The sequence below is a fragment of the Vanessa atalanta genome, chromosome 3 (genome assembly GCF_905147765.1).
Source record: "Vanessa atalanta chromosome 3, ilVanAtal1.2, whole genome shotgun sequence".
Lineage (NCBI taxonomy): Eukaryota > Metazoa > Arthropoda > Insecta > Lepidoptera > Nymphalidae > Vanessa > Vanessa atalanta.
The window spans coordinates 949,269-965,314 of NC_061873.1; the positions used below are offsets into that span (position 1 = coordinate 949,269).

The 16,046-nt window shown below is 35.9% G+C and overlaps 1 protein-coding gene across 16 annotated transcripts in view; it reads right to left on the minus strand.

Moving 5' to 3' along the window:
• Positions 1-204: 204 nt before the first annotated feature.
• The window catches only part of LOC125077416 (voltage-dependent L-type calcium channel subunit beta-2), a 152,096-nt gene continuing 136,254 nt past the window's right edge, over positions 205-16,046 (minus strand). For 4 of the 16 annotated variants that reach the window (XM_047689352.1, XM_047689360.1, XM_047689362.1 and 1 more), the window contains 11 exons: positions 10,337-10,453; positions 9,588-9,707; positions 8,982-9,174; positions 7,733-7,753; positions 5,870-6,095; positions 5,383-5,506; positions 4,544-4,684; positions 4,041-4,208; positions 3,644-3,752; positions 1,932-1,997; positions 205-626 (listed from right to left, as the gene is read on the minus strand). In XM_047689352.1, coding sequence (XP_047545308.1) covers positions 331-626; positions 1,932-1,997; positions 3,644-3,752; positions 4,041-4,208; positions 4,544-4,684; positions 5,383-5,506; positions 5,870-6,095; positions 7,733-7,753; positions 8,982-9,174; positions 9,588-9,707; positions 10,337-10,453 — 1,581 coding nt within the window. In that variant the 3' untranslated portion in view covers positions 205-330. Of the gene's footprint in view, positions 627-830; positions 932-1,230; positions 1,319-1,931; positions 1,998-3,382; positions 3,425-3,643; positions 3,753-4,040; positions 4,209-4,543; positions 4,685-5,382; positions 5,507-5,537; positions 5,662-5,869; positions 6,096-7,732; positions 7,754-8,981; positions 9,175-9,587; positions 9,708-10,336; positions 10,454-13,739; positions 13,784-16,046 lie in introns of all 16 variants that reach the window. The other 12 variants (XM_047689363.1, XM_047689358.1, XM_047689356.1 and 9 more) reach the window with 10 other exon arrangements.

Below are 16,046 nucleotides of genomic sequence, written 5' to 3' on the forward strand. Positions count from 1 at the left end.
CCAAATACGATTGTTCGCACTCGATCGGATCCATCGGACGTCTATTAAGCGCTAATATAAATCTCGAAAGGGTGCCGAAACAAAAAAGTGGCGACGCAAAAATTTACGTAAATAAAGCGACAAACGCTCGACATCGAGGAGTCTAGATCGGATGACGCCAGTTACTAAAACTTTACTAATGTGGTCGGGCGTCCCTAAAAAATACATGGACGCGGCATCGACCTCTCACTAGTTTCGCTGGCGTCGAAAGGTAATATAAGTCGAAGCGTGAATGTAAGACACGGCGGTAGAGATACAATGCGGAGCGGGCGGGCCGACGCGCACGCGGAGCTACACCGCGTTGAGCGCGCGCCGCGACGCGCCGTACTCGTCCGACGCGTCGCGCTCGCGCGTGCGCGCGCCGCGCTCCTCCCGCGGGTACGCCTCGCGCGCGTACTCCCGCCCGTACTCCCGCGTGTAGTCGTGGCCGTACGCCTCGCGCTCGCGCTCGTACGGGTCGTGCGCGTACTCCGACGAGTAGCCCTCGTGGTATTCCCGCGGGTAGTCCCGCGGGTAGCGCTGGTAGTGCTCGCGAGGGTAATATTCCTCCTCCTCGAGTCGCTCCGGGCGTTGCACGCGCGCTCTACCTGTGTCGAGAAATGAGTGATCCGTATTAATTGACGAATTTATTTTTTGAAGTAAAACATTTTCGACGACGTCGTTCGAATTTCGTGTAGTAGTAAAAAAGTGTTCTACTTTAGGCAGTCGAACGAGGTGTCAAAATGACTGGATTATATCACACGACACACGGGGTGGGATCGGTTAGACTGGACTCTCACACGGGCACGCACTTACGAGGCCCGCGCTACGAGACTAGACTCAGGGACCTTTCCACAATTGCGGACCTTGCCCGGGCACGGCAGCACCGCGGCCTCGGGCGTAGGCGGCGTCGCTGCGGAGAAGCAAACCTATTGAAGCGGCTTCTGGAGCTAAGGCGTCGGCTGTAGGCTGCCGGTGCTGAGATCTTTGAACTCGCCGTAAATATTAAATATGCAAAATAAAAAGACAAAGACGCAAACATATACATTTGTAGCGATCAAAGATCCAGCGGACGTCTTTATGCAAATCGGTAACAGTAATATTCCAACTTTACAAGGAGGACGCGACGTCGAGAACGGGGATCAATTAGTAAAAGCGACACCCTGATTAGCGGAAGCTCACAAAAATGGGAACCTATAAAATGGTTGCAACCTGGAAGGGCTTCGTCGATGGCTGCACTATAATGGAACTGGAATATATGGTCTTCTGCGAGGCTAATGCGCTTGTCCAGACGCTTGTACTGAAATGAACAGGGTGATGTCAGTGCAACGTGAGATGGTTCGTGGGCGACAGACGATACTGTGAATCAAAATCTACGGATCTATGAAGCTCTAAGTGATATTTACATAATACTAATTTACATTAAATACTATGCTATTGTGCTTACTAAAATAATGAATTGTATGCAAACGTATATAAATCTAAAAAAGTGAAATTACTACCATTAACTTACAAAATCTATATTCTAGTTTTTGAATAACATGAAATAGACAAATATACAAAACAAACATCGATGACAAACTACAACACAGAACTAAGCCTAGAGTAGCTTTAGACAAATACAGAGAAGAATTTAAATGGAAGCCAGGTGATGTTAACAAGTTAGGCTTAAAATATCGATGTGCATACATACTATCGATGATAGAGTCATCGTGGAATAGTTTTTATTGATGTCACAAAAGCATCTATTAAAGATAAATTAACGACAGACTTACTAAAATGATTTCACGAGTTTTGGAATGACGAAAATGGAAAATTATCTATATACAAATGAACATGATGTCAGTGATAGAACTAATACATAAGATGATACATATTAAAAACGTAGGGTAATATTAGTTTAAAGTTAGTACCTCTTCCTCTCTCGTAGCTGTAAGAGTCGGACCTCTCCCGGTGTCCTCCGGAATTTGCGGGGGGTTCAAAAGAGGAAAATGATCGGTTAGATATAGATGAAGAGTTAGTTTATGGAGATTAGTATGTATTCTAAATGTCGCAGGCAAGTAGTTTAATTAGCCATTCAATGAAACATCTAGCCGCTTTACTATACAGCGCTGTTCAATCGGCGGCCTGAATGTCACTCAACCAATTTATTTCCGTTCATGGAATAGGGATTTGACCTTTTATTGAAAATTAACTCAAAACTGACCATTTTAACTCCGACTCTATGAGGTCTTGTCGGCCTTGCCTAGAGTGTTTCTAAATTGTTGATAAGACTTTAAGGTTAGAATTTTAAGATTAGTTTTTTGCCAATAACTCAAGAACGGAGCAAATTCGCATGATCGCATGGTACCGGGGGGATAGGGAGAATAGAACCAAAGACCCCTCCCCCTTCTACCGCCGCTCTACCACCCTCCCCCCTGTACCCGATTACTAAACCGCAACAAATCAAATCAAAATATACTTTATTCAAGTAAGCTTTTACAAGCACTTTTGATTCACATATGTCATATCACAAACTATTTAAAGTAAAGTTACCACGCACCGGTTCGGAATGTAGATTCTACCGAGAAGAACCGACAAGAAATTCAGTATTTACTCTTTTTCAACATCTAAAAATACAGTCATGTTAGTTAATTACAATTATATATGTATGTTATGTCTCCTGCCTGGAAGTCAACAAGCAACCATATAAATATTTTTATTTACATGAGAGTCATATTCCCATTCTATGAAGATGTATAGCCGGTGTATAAGCCGGTGTCATTCGGGAGGCTGGTTGAACGGCGCCCTTTAGTAAAGTGTCTAGGCTGTCAGTTAAATGGCAAATTTAACCAGTTGACTGCAACATATACATTGATAAATATACATATGGCTACATGAGTTTTAGTTGAAATGGTAGTTAGGTCGGATGCATAAAAGATAATTGGAATATTGTGAAGAGAAATTGTTCGGAAAACAGAGAAGATATATATAGTTCAAAGGAAATATATAAAAGGATATTGTCTATTATTACTTAAAATATGGAGGATATTAGAAATTAATTTTAATTATTATATGTAATTAATTTAGTGATACTATAAAATTAAACATACATAAATTAAAAGTTTTTCTACCTAAATTCCACAGAATATTCAACGTACATTACGAAACCAAAGGATGCAGATATCATAAATAAATATATAAGAGAAGTTCTTAACATCGATTGGAATAAAGATATAAATAAATAATTAATTAATTATGGTCGTTATTTATTAAGCATTGTCCATTTAAATTAATTCATATCTATTTCTAAGAAGAAAGCTTTACTGAAGATTCGAGTACTAGCGTGTTTAGACGACATTTATATTTTCACATGTATCAGTACCTGAGGTGAACTCAGTCAGCCTTTGGGCTCGGCTCGTGAAACCTATTCAAATAGATTGGTGTTGTTTTGGTAAATAATAAAATAAGTGGCCTTAAAATCAACATAGACTATACGTATTAAAACACCGCTTGCGGAGATTACTTTCGAATGATGTCTCAGAATGGTCGACGGACTTCAAATCTACTCAAGTATAACTACTTAAATGGTAACATTTTTATTTTAAGTAAAATTTTGATGCTGTATTTACGGCACACAACTCACCAGGCTGCGCGTGGTGCGCGTGCGAGTGCGCGTGCGCGTGCGGCAGCGGCGCGTGCGGCGCGTGCGCGCTGGGCGCGGGCTGCGGCGGGTGCGTCGCCGCCCAGTACGCCTGCGCACAGCACTTCGTTAGTTAAGACTACTCAACTGTATTAGTATACCGAACTAGTGCTCTATGTAAATTGAATACATTTTCTTCTACTGGTAACCTAATATGTTTTTTTTATGGACAAATAATTATGCAAAGAACGATTTAATATGTATTCAATGCTAATATTTTTCGTAGATATGAAAACTCCGATAGCATTAGACTTAGTTACATTGTTTGTGCGTAGTTCACCGGGAATTTAATTATCCAAAAAAACTCGTCGGATGAATTTGGCATCTCATACACATTTACCTCCAAATACTCAGCGATGTGTTCGCAGGCCTCCTCTAGCTGGTTCTCGTCGAGGATGACGTCGAACATTTCCGGCGGACACTGCGACAGCTTCTCTGCGGCCACCATCTGCACGGACAGGTTCTTGCTCTGACCTTTACCGCGGGATTTTATTAACCGCTGCAACACCTGAAAATATAGAATGTCCTTATGAAAAATAATTACTTTAATCTATAAAATAGTTATTAAAAATTTCGGGCACAGTAGACGCCTAAAGTTGTCATAAAAATCTTTAAGCTTTTTTAGCGTCCTGAAGTAATAAATATTATTTAATTGAAAAGTATTTAAGGAAGTTGGATAAGTTTTTATTTAAACATAACACTAAGAATTGAATCCATTACACACACAGGTACTACTTAAATTGTATTTGATATTTCTTGTTTTACTATAAACTTTAGTCTCTCAATAAATATATTCAAAATTATTGAATAGCTTTAGGACAAAAAATCCTATTGTTATTATACCTTCGGACTGGATATTTTCAAATAGACGATCGTAGGAGCCAGTGAGGTCTTCGCGAGCTGAGATGGATGGTTGATGGTATCGCAGTCCAGCACAACCAGCTGCAGCGTCCTCGCTAAATCGAATATCCTTTCGATTTCCGTCTATTTACAAGAATTATGAATTCATTAAAAGTGGAAAAGGTACCGAATAAACGAAATCCTAATAAAAAATTTGAACGCTGATAAGCATCTCGATTTATCCAAGTGCTTTTGCATTTATAGTTCATCATTCACTGCGCGTGCTCTGTGGTGATGAAAAATATCGTGAAATTGCATGTTACGGGAGTATTTCAGAGACGAGGATATAAAATGTCTCAGAATTTTCAATGGAGGACATCATGCAATGGAACAGCGTGGTTGGTTAAGCACTTGAGTCTTTTTCTAAATCCGTCGCCAGGCAACAGTGGAGCATTTATTATAAACAATCCATAAACTGTGCCCATTCATCATTTTGTATTCTTTCTTCAAATCAATTTGATTTGCAAGCAGATAAAATACCTATTAGCATGCAATATCTCCAAAAATATTGTGTTTCGGCCTCGTGAAATGATAATTAGTTCGATGTTCAGCGGATAATGCATTCCGTTATTATTACTGATGTTTAGTAAAGTTATTTTAGATACAGATTGTCAAATTGACAGTGAAAGTTAGTAAAAATTGAAATATGATAAAGTGAATCAGCCAAAATTTATAGTTACGATACCAAAGCACAATGTTAATACGATTCGTCATTCCGTTCGTTAATGTATGAGCGGTTAAATACGAAGTAGGTCAAACAGTACCACACCCAAGCACCGAACCTGAACTTCAACCAAGCAATTGGTTCTCGAATTCGTTCTGTCCATAATCGGTTTCTTTGGCGGGTTATTGAGCAAGGATCGCTTCGCCAGAGATATATCCGCTGTCACTCGCGTGATGATGATCCTGGAAAAACGAGACTAGTGAGTACAAGTACCTGAACTTCCACGAGGCAAGTGGAACGCGAGTTGGAGCGCTCCACGATAGCTCGCTTCGAGGCGTTGTTCAGAAGCGACCGCTTCGCTAGCGATATGTCCGCCATCACACGTGTTATTATTATCCTGAAATACCAGTTATCGCTCTTAGAGGACACGCCGCGGACATCTCTGCCAAAGTACCTATTTGAACTAAAAAACCCAATATGCACATCTATTTTTTCTATTATTATATATTATACTATTACAAAAATATCTTATGTATCTTCTACATTGTATTTGGTTTATTCTTCTAGCAGAGTCCTCTTCTTCTCATAAACCGACATAAACCCACCTGCCCTCGAAGCGTCTTTTCAGAAAGTCGAACAGCGCCTTTTGCATCATATCCGTCACCTCGTAGCCTTTGAGCGAGGGGCCGACGAGCACGACGGGCCGCATGGACGGCACCACGTCGTAGGGCGTGCAGGCTTCCTGCTTTTTGAAGAATGGTTTCCGTTTCTCCTTGTTGGCGGGCAAGGCGCCTGCGCCTCGACCACGGCCTGCGGAATCTGAATCCTCACCTGAAAATAATTTCTTAAAATTAGTAAAGCTAGTTTAGAGACATATATATTTATGGGGAACTTAATGGCTATATTCTTCCAAATAATTAATTATCTTATTGTGCGAGGGCGATCATGGACTTCAATATAACAATATGCCATTATTCTATTAAGGCTCATTCGAGTTTAAATCTTTGAAATAGTTGAATATTATTTAATTTCGATTACCTTGTTAGTTTCCCTTCAAGTTTGTCTAAAAAATGTCTGTTTTAAGTTATTCGGTACAAGTATTGGTTAAAACGGTAATCAAATTCATTTGACAGGCGTAAAGTAAATAATCAATTCTAATCAACATCAACAACACTTACGGAACCAACGGGCGATATTATTGGATGCATGCCATTTCAAATAATCTTGGGATCACAACTGATACCTACAGATATAATTCGTTTCTATGATGCATTAAATCAATTAACCCAACACCATTATTTTAAAATAATGAAAATACAGACACTTGACAACATCGACATCCAATTAAATACGTACCTGCTGAGTAAAATTTCAATAGTATTCAAGATAATAACGGTTGATCGAACTCATCGGTTTGATAAGCCTATTGAAAATTTACACAATAAAGGATAAAGAGAAGGAAAATAAACAACTTAATAAATATAAAGATATCAGTTTATGCCATTCGATAGAAAAAAAGCATAAACTATAATAAAAAAGGACAGATAGAGCAATGAGCGTGAAATGGAAGAGTCGAAATTATAAATATAAGATGTTCGTAATCAAAATGATCTTCCTTTTAAAAGTAGTGTAGTCTAAATTAGCTTAGTACTTCACGTTCCTTACTTAGTGGTATTTGTGCACCACCCAATACCATCATCACATTATATTATACTCAGTATTATTGCGTTCCGGCTTGATGGTTACTGAGCCAGACAGACTCAAAGGACATAACATCTTAGTTCTTAAGGTTGGTTGCGCATTGGTGAGGAATGGTTAATTTTTTTACGGTGCTAATGTCTATGGGTAGTAGGTAGTAAAAGAGCAACTATGCGAGTTTCTTGCCGTTTCTTCTTGCTGGAGGCTGCTTTCCGAAACAGTGGTAGTATTTTAATATTGACGATTCAAAAACGCTTCGTTGTGAAGTTTACTTGAATAAAATTGATTTGATTTGATTTAGTGGTAACCATTTAAAGTCAGGTGGTCGGTCAAAATCTTTATAAAGGTAATTGGTTTATTTTTATTTTATTCTTTCTCAATTGCAACGCTAACGGTATCAGACGGTTTTATGCAATGAAAGCATTTACAGGATAAAAAAGTAAATAAACTTTATTCAATATAGAAGCCTTATCTTATTGATATTGTATACTTATTGATCGTCAAGAAAAAAATCTACCACCGGAAAAATAATTTAAATATTTAGAAGTAAATATAAAAAATATTTATATATAGAATGTGAAGTTTTGGAGTTAAGACCTACTTTTAAAAGTAACGAATTTTGATTAAGAACACTTGTATAAAAAAAAATAAACAAAAATTTAATAAAAAATATCGAGTTAAGAATGATTCCAATAAAACCAAGGCCAAATTAATAATATTCGGGTGAAAATTGGATACATTTCCTGGTCAATGGATGGATGTGGTCTTACCTCTATCGATGGTAGGGATATCTGAAAATACGTCAAATATGAGTGCTAATATCAAGACCGAGGAAATAGACAACTTTCACCAATAAAATGAGTGAATTATGGTTTAGTATGACGATACAGTACGAGGCAGTTATTATATAAGTACATAATACAAATATAAAGATTTCATAATTAAAATATAATTGCATAGAATATCAAATAATAATTATGAGACTCTGGTTACTATTACTTATCGTTATTTTTTATATTGTGTTATATATTTGAAAATTACTTTAGTAAGTATATATTTCACTAATTACTATATTATGTTTGTTATCAATTTATATATAAGTTAATATAAACATTCAAATAATTCAACTGCATTGTACGTACTTAGTTTTTGATACGAGATGAAAAATACTTTTATTTAAAAAATTTAACATTAAATAATTATATAAAATGATTATTTCATTCCGTACCAAACAGCTTATAACATGTTAGACCGACAGTGCATTGCAATCATAATTTAATCTTTAGTAAACTCTTTCTCTTTCTTTACTAGTAGTAACAAGTAAGAAGAACAGAGACAGCGAATACAATTAATTATTGTCATTTGACAATTTCATACTGATTATACAGAACCACACAAGCATTGTCGGTATTTTCTAAGAGCATGGCAACTTTATATGTTCTTGGCTGTTTTCAAAATTATGATAATTAATTTGAAATAAAATAAAACAGAATTTCCGATATTATGCGTGTACATTATTATATATGTTGATTTGTTATAAGGTGTATAATCTGACATGAGTTTATTATTAATTAGTCATTAGGTCATGTAGTTTGGAAGAAATATTGTATATCGTGCATATCAATTATCAGAGAGATGTAGAAAAGCCTTTCGTAAGGCAATGGGGGAAACGCGAATAATATAAAATCAGGGAGAGAGCGAAGAGAGCAGTTATTCCAGGTGTCAGGTGGCAATTTTTAAAATGATACACTGATGGACAGGATGTCATAAGTTAGAGTAACTTATTTGTTAAGAGATTTGATTTAGATAAGTTATGTTGAAAATGTTTCGCTTTGATAAATTCAGATCAGTATTCACACTTGATTGTACTTTCACTGGAGGATATTAAGTACATCCTAATATGAATGATTCTAGCAATCGGTTTAGGCGTATAAAGAGTAAAGTTGTCATGCTCCGTCAGTGAGAGTGGTATGTGGCGTCGCGTCGCATGGCGTGGCGCAGTTGTGGCGCGTGACGTACCGGGCGTGGGGGGAGTGCTACCTCGGCTGGGGAGCGGCTGCGGCGGCAGGCCGGCGGACGGCGGGCGCGGGTACCGGCCGCGTGCCGTGAGCCCCGCGCGCACCGCCTCCAACTTCACCGGCGACGGGATGAAGCCGACGTCGCAACCCTCCTTCACGAGCCTCCCGATCCACCAATTATTGTCGTACTTCTCCTGGAATCATTTATGATATACGAATGTATACTGACTGATGTGAATTTTACAAGCCATTAACCATCATTTTTTTCTTAGAAATAAATAAAAATAGAATACAATTTAGCACCGATGAAAATGTATTTAATAGAATCTACAAATAAAACTTCACACTAAATTTTAGTACTAAACAAAATGGAGCTTAACTAATTCTAAATAATATCCGTTTTTTGTATATAGAATTGGACGTTGCGAAATTACCAAAAAAATAATTTTCTAATAAACAAACTTGAAGTTATGGCAATAGTAACCCGCATTGTAGCAGCGTGGTGGAATATGCTCCAAACCTTCTCCTCAAAGGGAGAGGAGGCCTTTATCCCAGCAGTGGGACATTTACGGGCTGCTTATGCTTATTTATTTTATGCAATAGTAACCTTGATGTGAAGGTAGTCGCGCACTTCAAACGAGATGGCGCTGCCGTGAACGGGCGAGTCGTCGTCCACCGTGCCATCATACGCGACATTGGTCCGGACTGCAAACGCTACTGGTTTCGACTGAAAGTTTTTAAATCAGAAATTGTTACATGAAACAGTTATATCAACAGCCAGAAGCTTGGAATTTAATTATTTACACTCCCGTGGCTCGAAAACAATGTACCTAAACAGGGCCGGATCTACCATATGGCTTTTTAGGCTTCAGCCCAGGGCCCCGTGGATTCAAGGGGGCCTCAGCTAAGTTAAGTCAAAGTCAAAAATAGACGATAATGCGAAATAATCCATAATTTTATTAAATTAAACAGATCATATGGTTTGCAGCCGTACGAGCTCTGCAATTATCAAACCCATTTAATTAATTTAATTCAAGTCTACGTTCAGATATTTCTTATGTGAGCCCCTAAGTAGTGTTAACCCAGGGCCCACTAAACTTACGGTCCGGCCCTGTACCTAAAGTCGTTAGTCTCGCGCCTTACAGATTGCATTTGTATTTGTACACATATGTGTGCACTGTAATTTTCTACGCAATTGTTTGTCTTTCAAAAAATAGCCGCCATGATGATGATAGATCAGGACTTCCGTATATTAATTTTATACTTAAACTTGGAAATTGTTACAGGGTCTTCAAGGGTCTGTTCAGATTCAATCATCAGACATTGAGTGATTTACCCGATGTAGAGTGAACTTACTCGAGCCTTATCAAGCTGTACGAGAGCCAGCGACTCCTTCTCGCGGCGCGAAGCCTCTTTATCTTCGTCGAGCGACAGCTCCGAGGATGGTTGCGAGTAGTTTGAATCCGCCGAGCCCTGGAATCACAAAAAATTTAACGTCAAACACTAAAATTCAATTTAATTCGTATTCCATTCAACAGAATTAAAATATTTGTGTGTATTTTATACAACGAATTTTCGACGACTTTATTTAACCATAACTAATTATCATTGGTATATTGTATGTGTTTAGTATATTTTAAGTGATCAGTGCTTCCGATAATGATATGCACGCTCTATAAGCTAAATTTTTGACAAAGTTAAAAAGGACAGCAAAACTTTTGTCCATAATTTCATCAACAACTCTTTTACAAACAACAACAACATTTTAAGGTTGTCTTAAAATATTAAAAGAGTTATTATATTATATATTTTACCGTTAAAAATTTTAACAATACATACGGGTGAGGATACTGGTAGTTGATATCAATTGTTTAACGAGTATGGCATTAATTCAATAATATGGCCACTCGAGTGTCACACGGTCGTGTCGTGGCTGTAATTGGGTTGCGTGTGTTTTAGGGTAAGTGTCTCTATTTGGGACTACTGAGTGTAAGCCCTAAATGTATTTTTTTTTTAAATTATTTGTTAAAACATGTTCTAATATTGTACCTTATTATTATGTTATGTATAATTTTACGTAGCCGCAATGTTATTATAGTCATTTACATCATAGATAACATCGTCGGCTATTTGATCAAAGAGTTTAATTATTCACGCCCGTGCAGGCGACGGCCGCAAAACAGGTCAAATATAGAATTTAGTTTAAATTGGGTTAAAGCTTATTTATCACATAAGCGAGACTAAATTGTTTTAGGAAGTCGTTATTTTCGTTCAGATGTTAACTTATATAGGTAGATTACAATAATATGCATTATAACAAAACAATACATACTTAGATCTATTCTTTATACTGATAGAAATTCATTAAGTATGAACGTACATTTCAAAAACTACTAAGCTCTCCGTTTCAAATGCATATACATCATAGATAAATCCATTCTTAGAGACGAACTGTTTTAAGTATTTAGTTAAAAATTATCGCCAAGATCAGATAGTTATATAAATTCACAATAGTTGCTTTTAAATTTAAGTTCTCTAAATATAAAAAATCAGGTAAAAATATTTCAAATTTTAAGTTTGATTTCAGTTGTACCGTCCACCCACACATATGTACATACACAATGTGTGCGAAAACCGTGTCGCACAATAGAAACATTAAAATATTAGTACAAGTTAAAAAGCAAAAACTATAGAGGAATAGTTTTTCTTAAATTGTTTAACAATATTCACTACTATCGAACGAAATAAAATAAAAATAAAAGCTTATTAGTATATATTTAAAAACAGTCAATAATTTCAAGTCCAATTCGCGTCATTGCGGCCAACTTCCAATGAACAGTAATGGCGTCGTGCTACCAGAAGATTTTATGTAAAAGCCGAGGTAACTGTCGAAATAAAAAAAATAGATATATTTCTAGAATGTGATCGATTGTATAGTATGAAGGTGACTTGGACCACGAAAGTGACAATGTTGGACTACTATAAGTTTGTTTTTTTTTTGTTTAGTATAATCTATTACTACAGAAGTATGTTGTGAGGTTGTATGATAATACGGATATAATAGATTAACTTGACAACGATTACTTCATTAATATATATAAATGAATGTGAGTACGTTGGTTTGGACCTTTACCCTTTGATCTTTGTCCGACAGCGGAACATTTCTGGACAGATAATTGAATTTTAGTTTAGAGAAAATTGAAAGAATGTTTCGTAGCCTATTCCTATCGAAGGATTAAAGATAAATAAACCTTAGATTTACGTATTCAATGCGGTTTGCTAATTGCTGTGCTATATTGTGAGTGTCTGTTTGTAATATTAAAATAACCACTTTTTACTAAATACATATGTATGTATATTATATATAATAAAGCCAACAATACTGTCGAGTACCCTATATAGTATAGCCCTCGCGCATGCCACCACTGCCACGTCGGGTACCTTCCACCAACGACTTAATATAATCACAAAGCTACCGAATGCAGAATTAATAAGTTATAGTAAAAACTGCGTACTGATCAATAACTTTTTTTTTTAATTCAAACGCGCGCGAAGTCGCGGGCACAGCTTGTCGATTAATATATCTTCATTTGTAATACAGCACTAATCCACTTAACTACTTATATGCACTTTAATTTTACACTCAAAGTTCCGATAACAGCTTGTTCGATATTTAATTCACATTTATTGTCATAGATTACTCAAGCTCTCGACCAATCAGCGTCAATTCTATGACAAATGTTGTTTATTAGTCTTTAATCCTCTTGAGGTTGGAATTGGCTATGGGTTAAATGTTGATACATTGCAATCATGGCATATGGCAGACTTTAAGCCAACAACATCCGATTAAGTAGCCGATTTGATGGTCAACATTACTTTGTAATGTTAAGTCATGTAAGGAATGAGGAACATATTGAGAGGAAGGTCTTTAGCATGAACGTGGATGGATATAGAGGAAGGGGACGACCAATGAAAAGACGGATGGATTGTGTGAAAGATGATATGGCTGGAAAGAATGTTACTTGTGAGATGACGTCAGATAGGGAAGTAAAGAACCTGCTGCGCCGACCCCAAGTAAATTGGGATTAGGGCTATGTAAAGTAATATGAGGATGATGGACTTATAATTATTGTGTACTTTAATATAAGTATACTATTTTAACATTTTACGAGAATCTCGTTTCGTCATTGTAAGCTCTTTTTAATTAATGTCTATTTTTATTTTTAATCTTGATAATTCATATTTTATTCACATGTAAAAAGATTGAACATTTTATAAAAACAAATGTAAATCGGTTAAACGAATTATTTAAATTTATTACTGTTATGTTAATTTAAATTTAAGTTCAATTAACGACCGAGATTTTTTTTTGCGGACGCTAATATAATATAATGCAGTTAAATCTCGCAAACTGCAGTGAATCAGCGTAGATAGGAAAATTCTAAGCCATTGGCGTAGACCGGAGTGAACTAGGTCATATTCAAAACAAAAAACAGCCAACAATTAAAAAATATATATAAACGAGAACATCTCTTATATTGAACACAAATAAGAATCGAGAAACAATCAAATAATTAATATCTTTTACTTTTTTTTTCTTTTCTTATATTGAAAGCAAAGAGGAAAAACCAATTCGTATTCAACTCTCTTTTGCGGTTACGCCAATATTTTGTATATTATTAAAATGGAACGCCTAAGAAAATTTCATAACTCAAAATTGTGTTCAAAATCAGATTATTTTTTAATAAAATATCCTTACCAGCGGCTTGTAGTTTTTCATTGGTCGTAGTCGTCGTGACTTGACTGCATGCAACGCACAACACACACAAATAAATCAGACAGACATGCTTGTACAATAGATGAAATAAAATATCTGCAATCATAAATAAATATTTATAATCTACGAATTAAACATGCTTTTTAAAATCATGCAAATAAAATTAACTAAATAAATTATAAAAAATATCACCAGTTACAAAACGACTTAAATTGAAGCGAATACACAACTACTAATAAAAAATATGTACATATATAGAACACGCTGTATATCTATTGATTTCAACTTCGTCTATCTAGGTGAAATAAATAATGCAAGGCAGAAACTACTTATTACATGCTAGCGACTAAACTGGCTTGAGTAAAATGTATAACCGTCTGAATCCATATTAAAACTATCCTCGGCACTCAATTGTGTATACCCATTAAACATTTTAGCTCTTGCCTTCAATGCGTGTTAACACCAAATAGTACTTAATTCAAGTTAGAACGAGATCTCTAAGCCCTCCCAGACACACCATGGATCGAAGGCGTGACGTCACCCCTCGTATTATTAGTTACTATTTCTGCATATTCACCGTTCTAGTTACAAAAAATCTTTATACAGAACTAAGCGAGACTTTCTTAGTGGGATGTAATTGATTACGTTTGTAGAATGGTTGCCTTTGTTAAAAAGAAATGTGGGACAGAAATGGCGCAATTATCTTTTAAGTTTCAAGTAATTATTATTATCAACTATTTATATACGAAAAAAGACAGATTAAAAGATACTCTTAGATTGAAAAGGCAATTAAAATAATATATAAGTATTCAAAGTACGAAGAAGGTTTGAACTTCAACCGTTATGTAGTTTATAAAGCCTTTTTTTCATTTCAGAGTATTGAGTGGTGTAGTTTATTTCTGGTACTATGTAGAATATAAATTTAGATTACGCATAAAATATTTCATGTTTATAAAGATTCAAAAGTGCTGTTGAGTGAGTTTAAAAGTTCAGATAAACAAAGTATTCGTTTGAAATCGTATTTAAAAAATTCAGTGTAAATAGATTATTAAATCACGAGACGCGGACACCGAGATTAATGGAGATATTGGATATCTTAACGACTGTAGGAGGCCGTACTGGTGGATCGAAGTCGTGACGTCATTCTTCTTCAAGCTTTTAAGCTCTTCTTACATGTCCTGCGTTCTTATTATGTTATGAAGTATTTTTTTTTTATTAGTGCATTTATTATAAAGGCTTTAAAATCTATTTTTTGTTTTGCTCGTCTATTTAATAATAAACTGGAGCATAACAATACAAAGTATTCCTGCTTGATGGTTAAATTTAGATGAGTGGGTGGTACTTAGACGGGCTTGAACGAAGCCCTACCACCAAGTAAGAAGAGTAGATGAAGTATAGAATAGTCACCCTGCCAGTATTCTCTGATGTAATATATAATAGTCAGTCCCCCCTGGATGTGTAACTACACTGATTCAACTTACAAATAAAATATTTCATAAATATTATAAAGCTAAAATAAGTTAAGGGATCTTAGTTACCAACAGATTTTTTAATCAGACTGCGTTGGTTATTAGAGCATTAGCGTTCAAACGCGGTTTTAACGCGTAGCACCGTTGGTATTGAATATTTTTAATAATATTTTTTATAAGGGTATACTTACGAGACAGGCCTGCAACCTTTTACTATTACTATCGATAGTGTTTAAACGCAATACATATATCGATAATATCGAGACGCATCACTAAGCTTTCAATCTATGATTTAGTCATAAATTCTTATGATCTAATTTTATCGACTACAAATATAAATTTCAAGTGGGAATTGATTTATGGCGCATGAGATTTGCATTTAGATGCTTTTAAATCTATTATCTAAGATGACGTCCAGGGATATGTTACTTTATTTTGCAATGAGGCTGTTAGTATGGTAAAAGATGTACAATGTTTAGTATCGTTTTAGTCAGTGGGGGATTACGAAATGACCTGTCAAAGTAAAAAAAAAAAAATAAGCAAAAGCAGCAAGCAGTGACGTACACTGACTGGGTCATATTGGGCTTGGAGCTTGCTGTAATGCGTCTTGAGTGTCTACTAACCACATATAATCACAATATGCACAAATGTTATTAACCTGCTGAGGTTATTATTTATTTAATTCGTGGAAAAGAATAGCCGGAAGAGATAGGTTTTCTTTTGGGTGTCGATTGGTTTTGCTAAAATATAATGTCCAAACCGGTGGTTAACGATTCACGTAATGACGTTTAAAGAGAACTTGCAGGAGCTCGAATAAAGT